The 17,592-nt window shown below is 43.4% G+C and overlaps 1 protein-coding gene across 1 annotated transcript in view; it reads left to right on the top strand.

Annotated features, from left to right (window-relative positions):
* The window catches only part of NFX1 (nuclear transcription factor, X-box binding 1), a 102,882-nt gene extending 87,031 nt beyond the window's left edge, over nt 1-15,851 (top strand). The window contains exons 17-24 of the mRNA XM_077269679.1: nt 2,033-2,106; nt 2,903-3,004; nt 4,887-4,928; nt 5,260-5,355; nt 6,334-6,400; nt 9,486-9,631; nt 15,307-15,411; nt 15,597-15,851. Of these exons, the coding sequence (XP_077125794.1) occupies nt 2,033-2,106; nt 2,903-3,004; nt 4,887-4,928; nt 5,260-5,355; nt 6,334-6,400; nt 9,486-9,631; nt 15,307-15,411; nt 15,597-15,672 (708 nt within the window). The 3' untranslated portion in view covers nt 15,673-15,851. The remainder of the gene's footprint in view (nt 1-2,032; nt 2,107-2,902; nt 3,005-4,886; nt 4,929-5,259; nt 5,356-6,333; nt 6,401-9,485; nt 9,632-15,306; nt 15,412-15,596) is intronic.
* Nucleotides 15,852-17,592: the final 1,741 nt, after the last annotated feature.

The following is a 17,592-nucleotide window of genomic DNA, read 5'->3' as shown; positions in this document are numbered from 1 at the left end:
ACCCGTGCAGCTGCTCAACCAGAACCACCCTAGAATGGGTCCCCTTTCTGAAGATAATACTGCCATTGTGTTCTCACATAATACCGCCATACAGATCACACATAATACTGTACTATAATTCTCACATAATACCATCATATAGATTGCAAATAACGACGCCATAGTGTTCTCACATAATACCGACATATAGATCTCACATAATACCGCCATATAGATCTCACATAATACCGCCATATAGATCTCACATAATACCGCCATATACTTCACATATATCGCCATATACTTCACACATAACGACTACAATACCGCCATATACTTCACATATATCGCCATATACTTCACACATAACGACGCCATATAGATCTCACATAATACCGCCATATAGATCTTACATAATACCGCCATATACTTCACACATAATACCGCCATATACTTCACACATAATACCGCCATATAATTCACACATAATAACGCCATATACTTCACACATAATACCGCCATATACTTCACACATAATACCGCCATATACTTCACACATAATACCGCCATATACTTCACACATAATACCGCCATATACTTCACACATAATACCGCCATATACTTCACACATAATACCGCCATATACTTCTCATATAACGACGCCATATAGATCTCACATAATACCTCCATATACTTCTCACATAATACCGCCATATAAATCACACATAACGGGGGGGGGGGGGAAGAAGTGCATTGGAGAGGATTAGATACACGGCCCAGCAGTCAGTATCACACAGGACAGTATTAGATACACAGCTCAGTCAGTATCACAGGATAGGATTAGATACACGGCTCAGCAGTGAGGATAACATGGGAGGATTAGATACACGTCTCAGCATACAGTAACACAGAATAGGATTAGATACACAGCTCAGTCGGTATACCACAGGAGAGGATTAGATACACGTCTCAGCACAGTATCACACAGGGTAGGATTGGATGCACAGGATAGGATTAGATACATGGCTCAGCACAGTAACACACATGGGAGGAGATACACTGCTCAGTCAGCATCACAAAGGATAGGATTAGATTACCTCTCCCCCTCCCCCGCCGATATTACTTTACTGCTGCCAGCGCTGCTTCTTTCTCCCTCCTGTGCCGTCCTTGGTCTCCTCCTCCTATAACCGCAGGGCTCCTGCTATTATACTGGGAAACTGGAGCTCACAGATGCACTGTGAGCTCCAGAAAGATGGCTCCGATCTCCTCCCTCTGCTGTGATGTGGACAGCCCAGGGGGCGTGGCCAGATCACAGCAGGGAGCAGCTCAATGCACAGTATAGGGTCGGATGCTGACCGCAGTCTATGCCCAGGCCTGCCGTATTTGCAGAGTGTAAGTGTTGTGCAGCTACACTTACACTTACACTCCTGCAAAGCAAAATAGCAGTGCCCAGTGGCTGAAAAAAAAATTAATAATAAAAAAAAAAAATGTTAAAGTTAAAAAATTTAAATTTGTATTAAAAATAATTGTTTATATAAACAACCATTTTAAATACAAAAAAATAAAACGCGGCACCTTCCCTTTAACTCCAGTTATTACTTGTTTTTGGATAAATGGATTCGTAAACATGAAATACTATATTTTTTACATTGTTTACTGTAGCCTATCACATTACAGTTTAATGATGCAATGAAGCAAAAAGATTCTGAGCACTCTGGTCAGGCAACTATGGCAGGAGCTTTGCAGGGCTCTGGGCTGGCGGCATTTGGCTACCAGTGTGGTCACTGGACCAGGGTCCTGTTTTTATTTTTTTTTTGTTTGTTGAACTCTAGTACAGTTGAATTGTAATAAATCCACATCTTTCTCATCATATTGTTTCCATTCACTGACAGTAAGCAGACATCTTGGAAAATATTGAGGCCTTTAAACAAAAGCTGTGAATGTCCTATCCTTCAGTTTACATGGCGCAAAGATTGGACACCAGCCTTATTCCTGTCTGTATCTGGAGGAAGACATCAGTGCTTCTAACTAATATTTCTTCTGTAATCTTCAGGTAGATCTCCAGTGTGATTGTGGGCGAAGGAAAGAGAGCGTAGTGTGCGCCACAGCTTCCTCTGCTTATCAAAGGTTAGTATATGAAACTGTTCCCTGATGGTTCTTAGAAGATGGAGGGCTACTTAATGATTGCATATAGTCATCTTAGGGGATACAAATGGCAGAAAATGAATCTAATTTGCATGGGTCTGTGAATCGCCCTTGAATATGAGACGTTCAGGTGCTGATTTAGTTATATAGACCCAACAGTCTTGGCCAGTGTTTCTCAACATTTTCACTCCTTTATTCTGCCTCTGAGCCATGTGTAAAATTGACAAAGCCTTCTTCATAGCTTCGGCCTGCTGCATAAAATAAAAATAAGGCATACTCCCTTCCCATGACTCCTGCAGCCAGTCGGCATCCGCTGATCGGCTGCAGCCACCCTATTGTGTTAAAGCACACTTTCCGCATACGGTAATGTCATGTGACCGCCAGGAGACAGTGTGGTGGAGTGCCGGTCCGAGAGGTAGGTATGCACTTTATTTTCTGCAGCAGCCTGTAGCTGTAGGGATTGTCTAGTTGCCCGTTTATGTGGGGCAGAGTGTTCCTGCTGAACCTTGGACACTTTCACAATGAATTGCTGCCCTTGGATTGACAGCATGTATCAGCCATTGGGTGCATGACTTCATCCATGTATGTTTAACTCTAAAATGCTGAGAGAGACCTAGTTGAATAGTCAGACAGGCGAGTCCCCAGTGACTTCTACCCTCCTGCCTCCAGTGACTGACAGCTCTGTCCTGAAGCCACACAGCCAGTGTCTGATACATGCAGCATGTATTAGCTGCCGCTTCCCTTTAATAATGCCAATATTTTGCACTGCTGTTTCTAGAATATCTGCTATATCTATGGCCACGAAGCTGACAGAAATGCAACTAGGTGATTCAGTGGATATTGGAAAACTCGTCACCAAAAAAGAAATAAAGCAGACCAGGTAAACCAATGGACTTTAGTGGGCTGAGAGCATGAGAATGGAATTCTCCTCTACAATTACACGGTATTATGTCTTTTATCCGCTGTTTACCGTCTAGTCCTAGACTTTTAGTGGGGGGTGAGGAGAAGGTAGAAGCTCAGTCTCTGCTCTCACATCATTGTGGCTCTCACAAACCTTCGGAGCCTATAAAGATTTTTTTTTTTACATGACATATGCCAGTGCTATTGCTTAAAGGGAATTTGCCTGCCATATTGGAAGCGTGGCTATAATGAGAAAATAAACTTGTATCATTCCTGTTGCTGCTCGCTTCCAGTCCTCATGGCACTGCAGGGAGCAGTCACTGCTCACTACACAGTTATAGCAGCTGTAATCACTTACCATCACTCTTGACAGCATGCCTTTCACATATGCTGCAGAGTGTGCTGTCAATCAAAGTGCCGGTGTGATTAGACGCTCTCATTGTGTAGTAAGTGGTGACTAACCATTCTCTGCAGTTACAAAAGGACTGGCAGAGAGCGGCTGCAGGGAAGATATAAGTTCATTTTTTTTCGCTGTAGCTTCTGCTCCAATACATAAGCCAAACACGATCTCAACGCTATCTGCAGATTCCCTGTATATCTGCAGGTAAATAGTGTTTCTGGACATGACCTGTAGATTCCCTTTTTAGGTTTGGTAGCTGGCATTTGTTCAGTAAGTAAGGCATAAGCCTTTGACTGTTTTGTTTCTTTCGAGCAGTTGCGTAACACATGTTCATTTGCCATCTAAATGTGTGGGATTAGTTTCCAGTTGCCCTACAAACAGACTGTGCATTTGGCCATTTTATGGAAGCGGGTAATCACTGTAGCCACAGTTCATTTGGCATTTTTGCCTTTCTGTCAGGTATTATCTGGGTGGTATCAAGGTGTTTAGTGCCACAGGTTGGTCGGGGTAAACGGACCCCAAAAGGAGGAGAGAAAAAACACAGTTCAGTAAACATTAACCACTTGGCACCCATTTACTAGCCTGTAAACACAGGTAGACCGCAGTATACAATGCGCACTGAGCAATCTGTAATACATGGCTAACCTCGCATTGTTTTCAGCAGTGTAGACCTGTTAAACAAGATGATGCACCACTGAGAACAATGATCGTTTGCACAGTGCAACAGATCCGATCACCCAGTGAGCGGCAGCCTTTATACATGGAAAGATTAGAGGGAAACACTCATTCATGATCCTCTTTTAGTGTAAATGCACCTTAACAGTTAGTCCTTTTATAGTCCACAGTAGTCCTTTCTGTACTTTGTTGCTCTTTTTATTATACCCTGCTTTATTGTACTCTTTTGCACTGTATTACTAGGAAATGGCTGGTAAGCAGCGTCATAGTCACTCCTAATTGTTTTTTACTGCAAAGCATTAGGTGGTAGCCACACAGCTTTGTACGAAGGAGTCTTATTAACCGAGGCTGTGTGACTTCGAGGTTTTGCCCTGTAGAATACGTCTTGACAAGCATTTGTTGTGCTGCTTATGCGATGCTTGTTAAGAGCGATTATCCTTGTAAGTGCTACAAGCCTCCTCATTACACAAATGGGTCAGCACAGATAGGTTCTAGTTCCCATGCCATATTTGCCTATGCTTTCTGCAAAAACAATGCGCGTGGGTGACTGCCACTTTAATTTTACTTTCAACTCCTAACGTAGCAATTTTATGTGATTGTCACAGCGAACCGCTAGAAGGTATTCTGCAAGCACGGGTTTAGGCTAATTGTGAAAGGTCAGAACAAGTAGGCGAGCTGCATACAATGAGCAGTGTAGAGAGAGGCTGGCTACCGGGCTTGTGAATGAGCACTCTCCTTCCTGCGGCTAGCTCCCCACTGACGTGCCTTTGTTTGGCTCTGATTACAGACTGCAGTGTGATGAAGAATGCTTGGCTTTGGAAAGAAACCGGTAAGTCGGCACATGGTCCACATCTCTGAGGAAAGAGCTTTATGTGGGCTTAACATGTTCTAAAGGTACCGTCACACTAAGCGACGCAGCAGCGATACAGACAACGAGATGAGGCACACGGTGCTGGTAAATATTCCTAGGTTTACCTGCATGTGGGAATAATCCTTGGGGTTGGGAGAGTTATAAACTGGACACTGACGGAAGAATATGGCAGGGGCAGACATTTGAGAAGTGTTGGTTCTGGAGCAGGGACGGGTGACAAAGGATGAGGCAAATTGTAGGTTAATATGACCAGATTTTCTTGTTTGCTAATTTTATAAATCCTTCACAGACGTCTGGCAGAGGCTTTGAACATTACTGAGAACTCAGATCCTTTTAATACTCGTTCTGGATTCAAGTTCAGTGACAGCTTGAAAGATGATGCAAGGTTTGTGCTTCTTTCACATGGCACTCGTTGACTTCACATTAATTAGCATTATAAAGCAGCAGTATTTAAAGACTTGCACAGAACAGTCTGTAAAAAAAGTGTCATTTATTACAGCATGTTACAAATATTCATATATTTAAAGGTGGTTTCCTCTTCTTTAGAAGTAACTTTGAACTTGCATTAATTAGCTATAAAATGCTATACTCATGTCCCAGCCTGGGGCCACTCCTCTCTAGCCGCTAATGTCCCAGCCTGGGGCCACTCCTCTCTAGCCGCTAATGTCCCAGCCTGGGGCCACTCCTCTCTAGCCGCTAATGTCGCAGCCTGGGGCTACTCCTCTCTAGCCGCTAATGTCGCAGCCTGGGGCCACTCCTCTCTAGCCGCTAATGTCCCAGCCTGGGGCCACTCCTCTCTAGCCGCTAATGTCTCAGCCTGGGGCCACACCTCTATACCCGCTACTCATCTCGGTGATCAGCATCCAGATGGCACATCATATGATGTGGTGTTTTTAATCTGCAGCATTTTCTCCATGTTCCCGATAGTCACCCTTATAGAAATCCTGCTGAGAACAATGTGGATAGTCTCCAGCTTAGCAGCTCCATCGCTGGCTGGTTACACTCCTACCATGTTGGCGTAGAGGCAGGGCTTAAATCCACATGGGCCAGCAGGGACGCTTCTGCAGCATCCAGTTGTCTTGGAGGACAGCAAGGTGGGAGGGTCACATTGCTGGGATAGTGTTTTGGGTTTGTTTTATGGATTTTCCTGTTTAAATGAGACATGCTAAAGGTATTCAGGAACCACTGTGATTTTGACAAGTATGTTAAAGTAGCCAGTCTGTGGATTTGTCATGGTGAGTGACCCTGTGTTACAAAAACTACTATTATATGACCTAAATAAAACTGTCAATAATTGAGAAAAATTGTAAGTAGCCATTGAATGATGCTGCATATTCATGTTTTTTTTCCGCTTGAACTGCAGAAAAGACTTAAAGTTTGTCTCTGAAATTGAGAAGGAAGTGAAAGCGCTAGTGGATGCAGTCAATAAGGTAGGCTGGTTTTTACATTCAGCAAGCCTTTACATAAGCAATTCCATATATGTTCAATTCATATTACCTGCAACTTAGAAGGACGCATGGAATATGTACCAATTTTCATATAGTGTAAAGCAGCTATTCATATAGTAGTCTTGTTCTGGACCTTCATAGTGTTTACTGCAATTTATTAACTCGTACACTTTACCACCTGCACTTTACCACCATTACCTGTTCCTTTTTGTTGTCTGTTTTGTTTTTCGCACCATGTTTTATTTTATCAATTTACATTGCGATTCTCTTGACTTTTACTTGTTTATGAATAGTGATGAGCGAGTGTACTTGTTGATCGTGTATTCCTGAGCACGCTTGGGTGACCTCCGAGTATTTGTAACTGCTCGGAGATTGTTTTCGTTGCCTCAGCTGAATGATTTACAGCTGATAGACAGCTTGATTACATGTGGGGATTCCTTAGCAACCAGGCAACCCCCACATGTACTCAGGCTGCCTGGCAGCCTTAAATCATGCAGCTGCATCAACAAAAACTAAATCTCCAAGCAGTTAAAATTACGCGGAGGTCACCCGAGCAACGTGTATACTCACTCATCACTATTTATTACTTTAGTAGTTGGTTAAAAAAGAAAAACATTCTAGAGTTCTAGCCCCTTAATGACCGCCGTTGCGCATTAAAACGGCAGTCGTTAAGGGTACTTACAGTCGTTAAGGGTACTTATTTCCTCAAATTGGGAATAGCGCCGCTGAGCGGTGGCAATTCCTGCTGGTGTCGGTTGTAAATTACAGCTGACACCATGCTGTATCGGCCCTGACCGCCATTTTTGCGACCGATCAGAGTTGATTAACCCCTTAAATACCGTTGTCAATCGTGATAGCGGAATTTAAGTTGTTACAAAAGGGTTTTGTGACCCCCTTAGTAACCATCGGACCCCCGCGATGAGAATCGCAGGGCACAATGGTTACCATGGTATCCTTAGGTTATGTGCTGACCCCAGGGCACGGTAGCCTGTAAGATCCAGCTATAAGCTGGCTCACACACAGGCAGGCAGTGAGTCACCGACAGTCTCATACCGCCTTATCACTTAAAGGGAATCTGTCACCCCAAAAATCGTATATGAGCTAAGGCCACCGGCATCAGGGACTTAGCTACAGCTTTCTGTAATGCTGTAGTTAAGCCCCCGATGTAACCTGAAAGGTAAGAAAAACAGGTTATACTCACCCAAATGCGGGCCCGGTGTGGTCCAATCCGATGGGCGTTGCGGTCCGGGTCCGGCGCCTCCCATCTTCATGCGATGACGTCCTCTTCTTTGCTTCCTGCCATGGCTCCGGCGCAGGCGTACTTTGTCTGCCCTGTTGAGTGAGGGCAGAGCAAAGTAGTGCAGTGCGCAGGCGCCGGGAAAGGTCAGAGACGCCCAGCACCTGTGCACTGCAGTACTGTGCTCTGCCCTCAACAGGGCAGAAAAAGTACGCCTGCGCCGGAGCCGCGGCAGGAAGACCAGAAGAGGACGTTATCCCATGAAGCTAGGAGGCGTCGGACCCGGACTTTGACGCCCATCAGACCCGAAACTGACCGGGACCGCCCCTGGGTGAGTATAATATAACCTATTTTTCTTACCTTTCAGGTTACATCGGGGGCTTATTTACAGCATTACAGAATGCTGTAGATAAACCCCTGATGCTGGTGGCCTTAGCTCATATACGATTTTTGGGGTGACCGATTCCCTTTAAACCGCATGGCGAACCGTGCAAAAATAAAAAGAACTATTCTTGTATTGCTGTCTGTTCATTCTACCTCCCAAAAATCGGAATAAGGCTCTGCTCAAATTTATCCTGCGCTCTCCGCTGAGTGCTTACGTCGGGTTTCTGTGTAAATTCCCAAAAACCCCAGACGGAATCCCTCACCTATGAGGCAGATGGAGTCACTTTGGACTGGTCTGTGTTCGAGTGGTGTCCCATCAGTTTAGGTGTCTTTTTAGCGCACAAGTGTGGACGACCACAGATCTGTGCACTCCTAAAACAATGGAGGTCACTGGAGCAGATGCCAAACGGACTCCAAAGTGTCTCCATCTGCCTCATGGTGGGCGGTTGTTGGGGGTTTAATCTGAATCGCATTTTTGTGGGATTTATACAGAAACTCAGACGTAAGTGCTCAGTGTAGAACACAAGAATGTTATCCCAGCCTTATACTGAAAGTGATCAAAAAATGTTATGTACCCCAAAATGATACCAATAAAAAAAAACCTAATTTATCCCGCAAAAAAACAGCCCCCACTCATGTCCGCCATCTGTCACTGCAACTATAGAGGCTTCTTACGTTACTGGTAGAACAAAGACACTGGAAAAGTGACATGGCTCCCACCCCTTTAAACAAAATCCAGTGAATTCTGCACTCCCAAATACCCCCTCCTCCTGAGCCCCTCTGTGCCTAAACCACAGTACACATGTTTTCCATTATTGTAATGGAGAGACGGCTCTTAATTTACGGGTCCATATCACCAGAAGCACAAGCTGGGACAATGTATGGGAGCTCTACACTGTATGGTTATACCAATGCATGGGTACTAGACTGGCAAATTTGCAATTCTCCAGAAAGAATAAGCCTTACGTGGATATTACAAAATGGTCACTGTAGATGAATTCAATGAGATATGCTGTTTCTACAATGGGGGTCACTTTGGGGGTTTTCTGGCACCTTTGGGGTCAGCAAATGAAAAAACAATCTCAGAATCACCGGGATCCATTGAAGCATTGCAGAGTTACTGCCTCATAAAGTGACACTGGTCAGAATTGTAAAATTTTGGCCTGGTCATTAAGGTCAAAATTGGCTCGTTACTAAGGGGCTAGGCACCTATCGATATATTTTTGGTGGTCTCTTGTGAAGGCTGAATCCTTTATGGTGGAGGTGTTCCAAGAATCACTTGTGATTTCAAAAATTCTGGCCATGTTGCTTACAGATTTACAGGGCATTTTTATACATGCAGTAATAAAGTAACACTATGCTGTCTTTGTATTGTTGTGTTCAGTAAGCTGCTAAAGCGTGTGTGCAGCTTGTGTACTCACTTCTATTTTGTAATGGTTTTTTCAGGGAAAGCAAACAAAAAAAAGTCATTGCTTCCCGCCAATGAATCGAGACCATCGAAAAGTTATTCATGACCTTGCTGAAGTGTACTGCGTAGAGAGTGTGAGCTACGACAACGAGCCCAAACGGAATGTTGTTATCACTGCCATCAAGTGAGCGCACATTTTCATCTTGTTAAATTTTTTAAATGATTAGTACTAATGCATGCAATACTGTGCAAAAGTTATTTAGGCAGGTGTGGCAACATTTTCTGCAAATAATGCTGAGAAAAAAGTGTTAATTGTTTTGTTTTTATCAATTAACAAAATGCAAAGTGAACAAAAGAAAAATGTAAATTGCATTAATATTTGGTGTGACCACCCTATTACTTCAAAATATTCTAGGTACACTTCCAGAAATTCTGGGATTTTGTAAGAGTAATCAATTATATGAAACAGGTGAGACTGGTTCAACCTATGATCATTAACTGTAACGGAAACAGCAGTGTAGGAGGCTAAAAACTGGGTGCGAAGCTACCAAACTCTGCTACAAAGGTGAAGTTGGTGAAGACACATTTATGTCACAGGTCATGCACTATAGCAAAACTGAGCATTAGCAACACCTCAAGGAATTGTATACTGCATCAACAAGGTCACTCCAAGGAAAAGATTTCACAGTGGACTGGGGTTTTAAGATGTGCTGTTTAAAGAAGCACTCGCATCACAGTTATCCTCTTAATATATTGCAGTCATCATATTTGGCACTGTGTACCTTACTTACAATTGCTCATTTTGCTTTTCTACCCAGTAAATTCTTGTCTTTTCTCTGCTCTATGCAGAAACTGTCTGTTTCCTACCAAAAACATTCCCCTCTTAAACTTCTGACCCAGCAGCTCCACCTCCCCCTGCCAGGGACTTTTGCAAAGACTCATGAGAAGAGATGAGTGAATATTGATGGCTCCCTCCTTATTCGGCAAGCTATAGCACTTACCGAATAGCTGCAGCGGAGGAGCGCTCCCGATAATCAGGTGTCCGGCGCTGCAGCTGCATGTGTTCACCGCTGTGTGACACTCACAACTCTTGCATGGAGAGCCGGTGTGTTGTGACTGTCACACAGCCGTGGACACATGCAGCTGCAGCGCCGGACACCTGATTATCGGGAGCGCTCCTCCGCTGCAGCTATTCGGTAAGTGCTATAGCTTGCCGAATAAAGAGGGAGCTATCAATATTCACTCATCTCTTCTCATGAGTCATGCTGCGAAATATTTTCCTGATACATAAGTCTGTTTCTTCGCCAAAGAATGGAGAGCAGTACAGTAATGAGTGTGTGCAAGCAGCAGAGAATCCTGGTGTAGGTTCTGTGCAAGCTTGGGGTTGCCTTTCAGTAAATGGAGTAGAGAAAGATGAATGGAGTTCAGTTGTGAGAAATACAGACAAATGCTTATCTATTTTGCACCACCATCATGGAGCCGGCTGATCGGCTCTAAATTTATTCTGTCCAATATTTAACAAATGACACCGGCACCCCAACATTGACAAGATTTTTCATACACTGCAATAGTGCTTGGATATTGAAAAAGGTGATTATAGTCCATAAATACTTTGTAAATAGAAGAAAGAAATTTGCATCTCTCACCAAAGTGTGAAATTGTATCAAACTTTATTCCACAGTCCTAAAGACAGAGTGGAGACGAGAGGGGTAGTAGAATTCCATACAGACAACAGCGGTTTCATGCCTAGCACATGCTTCTTCTTGACCCAAACGTTTCGCACCTAGTAAGCGCTTCTTCCTGGTACAGAATGAAGCATGTGCTAGGTGTAAAACTGCTGTTTTCTGTTTCGGATTCCACTACCCCTCTCCTCACTCTTTTTTTTGTTTGTCTTTATGCCTTTATTCCAAAGTTTGTTATGCTTTAACTCTTTGGTAAAGGCTGCAAATTTCTGTTTTCTATTACAAAGTATCCACATTTTTCTGCAGCAGGACATGACTCCAAACACAGAGCAAATGTCAGAACTATGCTAAGCCTAAAAAAGAACAAGGAATCCTGGAGTGTTGATCTGACCCAACATGACCTGATCTCAACATGGAGTGTTTCTGGGTTCACATGAAGAGATGGAAGGATTTGTGCAAGCATACATTCACAGAAGATCTAGTTAGTAAGGTTAGTTCTCCAAGATGTTTGGAACAACCTAGTTGCTCAGTACCTTCAAAAAAACTTTGCAAATGTACCTAGAACAATTAATGGTCTGATGCTACTCTGAAGGCAAAGGGTGGCCACACCAAATATTGATTTGATTTAATTTCTTATGTTCATTCACTTTTCATTATATATTTTCATGGAATGACACTGGCTATATGACACTTTGATACAATATAAAGTAGTCCGTGTACAGTTTGTTTGGTGTGCCCTTTAAATAGCTCAACACATAGCCACTAATTTCTAAACCACTGGCAAGAAAAGTGACTACACCCCTTAGTGGCCAAATTGTGCCCAAAATGTCAATATTTTGTATGGCCACCATTATTTTCAAGCACTGCTTTAACTCTTGGGCATGGAGTTCACTAGAGGTTCACAGGGTGTCACCGGGATCCTATTCCACTACTCCATGACAGCATCCCAGAGCTGGTGGATGTTAGAGACCTTGTTCTCCTCCACTTTCCATTTTAGGATGCTCCACAGACAGGCCCAGCACACCCAGGCAAGTGTCGGGGCCCTGAGCAAGTGGGGAGGGCCCACTTGCCATCTGGTGTACCGGCACGTTATGGGGCACATGAGTCGGGGGAGCCTGGTTCCAGTGCCTGCGAGTGGTTCCCCCCGTTTGCTCAGGGCCCCGGCACTTGCAATACTTGCCTTTCCCTGTTCCTCCGCAGCTTCGGTGTCTTCCGGGTTTTCTGACTCTCAGGGCAGAGTGCGTGATTATGTACCTACTGTGCACCCTCTGCTCTGAGCAGTCACAATGCAGAGAACCAGAAGACTGCGATTCTGAGCAGTCCGGACCTGCGGCCAGAGTGGAGAAGTATGTTTGTTTTCATGTATAAAGCAATATATGGGGCCCATTCTTTATGCAGTATTATATGGAGCCCATACTGTATTGGAGCAATATATGGGGTCCATACTGTACGGAGCATTATATGGGGCCCATTCTGTATGGAGCAATATATGGGGCCAATTATACTGTATGGAGCATTATGTGGGGCCCATTATTCTCTATGGAGCATTAAGTGGGGACCATTATTCTCTATGGAGCATTAGGCGGGGACCATTGTTCTCTATGGAGCATTAGGCGGGAACCATTGTTCTCTATGGAGCATTAGGCGGGGACCATTGTTCTCTATGGAGCATTAGGCAGGGACCATTGTTCTCTCTGGAGCATTAGGCGGGGACCATTGTTCTCTCTGGAGCATTAGGCGGGGACCATTGTTCTCTCTGGAGCATTAGGCGGGGACCATTGTTCTCTCTGGAGCATTAGGCGGGGACCATTGTTCTCTGTGTGGAAGACTATACTGTCCGGTCTAAAATGAAAACTTTTGAATACCACCAGGGCATGCGCTGAGAGGATTCACCAGTTTGTGAGCTATTGTATAATTTACAATAGATATCGCCCATATAATGTAAGAAGTGAAACATTTGGTAATTTTACTATATCTATATTTCTCTGCCATATCTGGACATAGTATGTGTTAAAAACCTGGAGGCAATCCTGTCTACTGATGCTCAATAGGGTTTAGGTCTGAAGACATGCTTTGCCAGTCCAGCACCTTTACCCTCAGTTTCTTTAGCAAGGCAGTGGTCGTCTTGGACTGTGCTGTGGAGTTGGTAAGCCAAATCTCCTGACTCCTCAATTTCTCTGACTTCTGACTACTCGGCGTGTACATAAAGTGCAGCACAGATTCAGCTCATCTAAAAGCCCAGAGCCTTAGATCAGGAACAGAACAGACATTTATAGGACATTTCATAACTTCTCCAAATTCTTATGAAAAACTTTACAGCACATACTGCATTGTACTACTGTACAATTTATTATATATTTTAGGAGTCTGTGCGTCTCAATTTTATACCGACTCGGACTTCACCAAAATGGACTCGGACTCTCCGACTTCGCAGCCCTTGGAGGTCTGTTTGGGGTTGTTATCATTTTGAAATGCTGCCCTGCAACCCAGTTTTCATAGGGAGGGGATCATGCTCTGCTTCAGTATGTCACAGTACATGTTGGCATTCACAGTACATGTTGGTATTCATGGTTCCCTCAATGAACTGCTGCTCCCCACAGCCACCAGCACTCATGCAGCCTCAAACCATGACACTCCCTCCATCATGCTTGACTGTAGGCGAGACACACTTGTCTTTGTACTCCTTACCAGGTTGCCACCACACATACTTGACACCATCTGAACAAAATAAGTTCATCTTGATCTCATCAGACCACAGGACATGGTTCCAGTAATCCATGTCCTTAGCCCGCTTTTCTTCAGCAAAGTGTTTGTGGGCTTTCTTGTGCATCATCTTTTAGAAGGGCTTCCATCTCGGATTACAGCCATGCAGGCCAATTTGAGGCAGTGTGCGGTGTATGGTCTGAGCACTTACAGGTTGACACCCACACACCCCCAACCCCTTTAACCTTTGCAGCAATGCTGGCAGCACTCCTAAGTCTATTTTGAACAGACAACCTCCGGATATGACGTTGAGGAGGTGCACTCAACTCCTTTGGTTGACTATGCCGAGGCCAAGTCCATGTGGAACCTGTCTTGTTAAACCGCTGTATGGTCTTGGCCACCGTGCTGCATTTCAGTTACAGTGTGTTGGCAATCTTCTTATATCTGGGCCATCATTATGTAGAGCAACAATTCTTTTTTTTTTTTTTTTTCCGATCCTCAGTGTTCTTTGCCATGAGGTGCCATGTTGAACTTCCAGTGACCAGTAAGAGAGAGTGTGAGAGGGATAACACCAAATTGTAGGCGCCTGCTCCCCATTCACACCTGAGACATAGCACTAATGAGTCACATGACACTGGGGAGGGAAAATGGCTAATTAGGCACAATGTTGCCATTTTCACTTAGGGGTGTACTGTTATACAAGCTGTACACTGATTGCTTTACACTGTGTCAATATCATATCTTCAGTGTTGTCCCATTAAAAGATATAAGAAAATATTTACAAAAATGTGAGGGGTGTACTCACTTTTGTGATCTACTGTATAATAAATTGAATATATATTATGACTGTCGGTCATCACGTTTTTCCTAGACCCTTTATAAAAGGAGTGTTGTGTATGCAGAATTTACAACACATAGTAAATTTGCTGTTTGCCAACCTCTCATTCATTTGTATGTATGCTCATATTGATGCTCACTAACATTTCTAAACAAGTAAAACAATCACTATCAAATGTGAACATGTGCAAGCATAGACATACCAAACTTTATAAAAATGTTTAAAAATGCTTCAAAAGTTAGAAATAAAAAAAAAAGGAAACATTACTCATCCTTTCTCCTGCAGATCTAGCACAGAAGCGGATCTCCTGATCTTTACAAGGGCCAGAATGTGGCTCGTCGGTCATGTGTGGTACTATTGGCATCATGGCTTCCATGACGGAGTGGTGACCACTGACTGTAAAGCCACAGGCAGGTCGCTTAAAATAAGCTTCAGCACTAGACCTGCAGGAGAGAGGACAGTTATTTGTTGGGGTTGTTTTTTTTTTTTTTTGTTTGTTTTGTTTTTTTTTTTTAAACATTTTTAAAAATGTTTGAAAATAAAGCATAACTCATTTAAGGAAAGTCTGTTCTTTCACAGCCAGATATTGATGTGTAGCCTGTCATTCTTGACTATGTATGCATCGATGTTTTGCAGAGGCAAATCCATGTGCCCAAGTGTTTCCCTTATGTCTGTAATTGAAAGAGAAATCCAGGCAAGACCCCCTCCTCCCATTGCCCACTACAGACATCCAGGTGACAGGTGAGACAGTGTTGGTTATTTACCCCTAATTATTTTAAAGTTCTTTAAAACCAGAAGGAAAAAAAACTACACTTCACATAAACTTTTGTGCAGAATGACTGTAGCAAATGATGTGTTAGAAATAGATCTGTGTTGCTTACAGTGGGATGTGACTTGACCATTGTGCTTGCTAATCTTTATTTCAGGAATGGTGGAAGCAGTGGCCCACAGAAGACCATGCGAGAAGAACCTGTAATAGATTACTTTGATGTGCAAGACTAGTGAGCATATTGGAAGGGTTTTGTGGACTTATGTGGCCACTAAGTAGTGAAATCATCAGTCACACCAAGTAGTCATCGGTATAATACACATTCATTAAACACTGCTGGGATACCTGCGCAAAACATCGATTTCTGGTCCAAAATAAACTGTCACAATAAAATTATAGATTATCTTCTGAATTACCTTGCATTGGATATTCCAACAATGCCATATTTATGAGCTTGAAACCTGATTTTTTTTTTTCCAGTAAGATTAAAATGTAGCCTTTTGCCCCAGTTTTCCACTTGCCAGAACTACCTGACAAACCTTGTAATTACTTCATAATTGATTTTCCATCACATAATAGGAAAGTAATACATGCATTATGTGAGCATGCAGCTTTTCTGTATCCCCAGATTGGTTTCTTTCTATGCCTTTAGTCATACATTTCCAATAATGTTGTTTATAAAGACAGAACAAAAATGGAAATCTCTATGCCGGCTGAGCCATCATTTCCGGATGGATGTTGTACTTGCATTGTATTAGAGGACCATTCATGTTGAACTGGACACACAATCATATAGTGTGGGCAGAGCAGAATATAAAGTTTTGCTAATTGCAGAGATTTTGGCAATCAAAGTATTTGGCACCTAATAAGTTAGTTCCCACTTGGACTTAACAAAAGTTATGAGTTTTCACTGAGGACATGTATTACTTCCCTCTGAATGATTCTGACCAATCACAAGCCAGCAGCTACACAGTAGAAAAAGAACACACCCTCACCATGGGTTAGAACAGGTTTCTCAGTGTGTGTGTGAGGTAATGGTAGAGACTACAGATGAGCGAATTTGTTCGGATTCAGTTCCGAATACGATCGGAATCGAATTTTCTTTTTGCAATATTCGTCAAACACAGCCGAATGTCATTAGTCAATGAGGGTAGAAATTACCGACCATAAGACAAACATTCCTCATGAATAGTGTTTGAATATGGCACAAATATGTCAAAATCAGATTTGGGGACAAAATTCGCTCCTCTCTAGTAGAGACCTAACCTCCTGCATGAGTCAGTGTGGGGGGAGGGCCAGCACAGCTAGGTTTAGCTGTGTCTCATTACAAACTCTTCAGCTCTCCTCTCATAGCATGGTCACCTCTCCTGTACGGGCCCTCTCCAACACCCTTTCCAAGTATGTCAGTAAATAACGCTTGTCTGCTGTGCTCTATTTGTTCTTAGTCTGCAGTGAGATCAGAGCAGGGAGCATCACATCTCAAACAGAAATAGCCCAGAACAGACTGCTCCGAAATAGCCCAGAACAGACTGCTCCTGTGTGAGAAGTAATGACAGCCTAAGGCTAGGTTCACATCGCGTTAGTGCCATCCTTTTAACGGATCCGTTACTAAGCGGCATTAATGCAATGTAACAGATCTGTTAATGCACCCATTGCCATCCATAAGTAACGCATCCTGATGCATGTCAAAATCGGCATGCCTCAGCGATGATGCGCTATTTTGTGATGCACCCTCGAACGCGGTCTACCGCGCTTTCGTGTACATTAGGTCTAACGCACAGCGAACGGACGCGTTCGCTGTGCGTAGACCTATTACTAATGCATGCCAACGCAATGCTACTATGCGTTGGCCCAATCGTAGAAAAAAAGGGAATTTGGGCATCAGCGTTAGCGCATCCGTTTAACTGATCTGTTAAACGGATGCCACTAACGCAATGGGAACCTAGCCTTATACGCTCTCACTGCAGGATTATTACAAGTTGTTTCGGTTGAGCAGGCACAAGTGTGCATGCATCTCAGTCACTGAGGGGGCGTGTCCTTCTTTCTCCTGCTTCATTGGTCATTATCATACAGGTGGAAGAAGTGCACGCCCCCAGTGAAAACTGATAACTTTTAAGGCCAGGTGGGTGTTGGCTCATTAGGTGCCAAGTACT

This window comes from Ranitomeya variabilis, chromosome 6, assembly GCF_051348905.1.
Source record: "Ranitomeya variabilis isolate aRanVar5 chromosome 6, aRanVar5.hap1, whole genome shotgun sequence".
Lineage (NCBI taxonomy): Eukaryota > Metazoa > Chordata > Amphibia > Anura > Dendrobatidae > Ranitomeya > Ranitomeya variabilis.
Note: the sequence above shows the minus strand (reverse complement) of the source record. Positions and strands in the feature narration are given on the sequence as shown.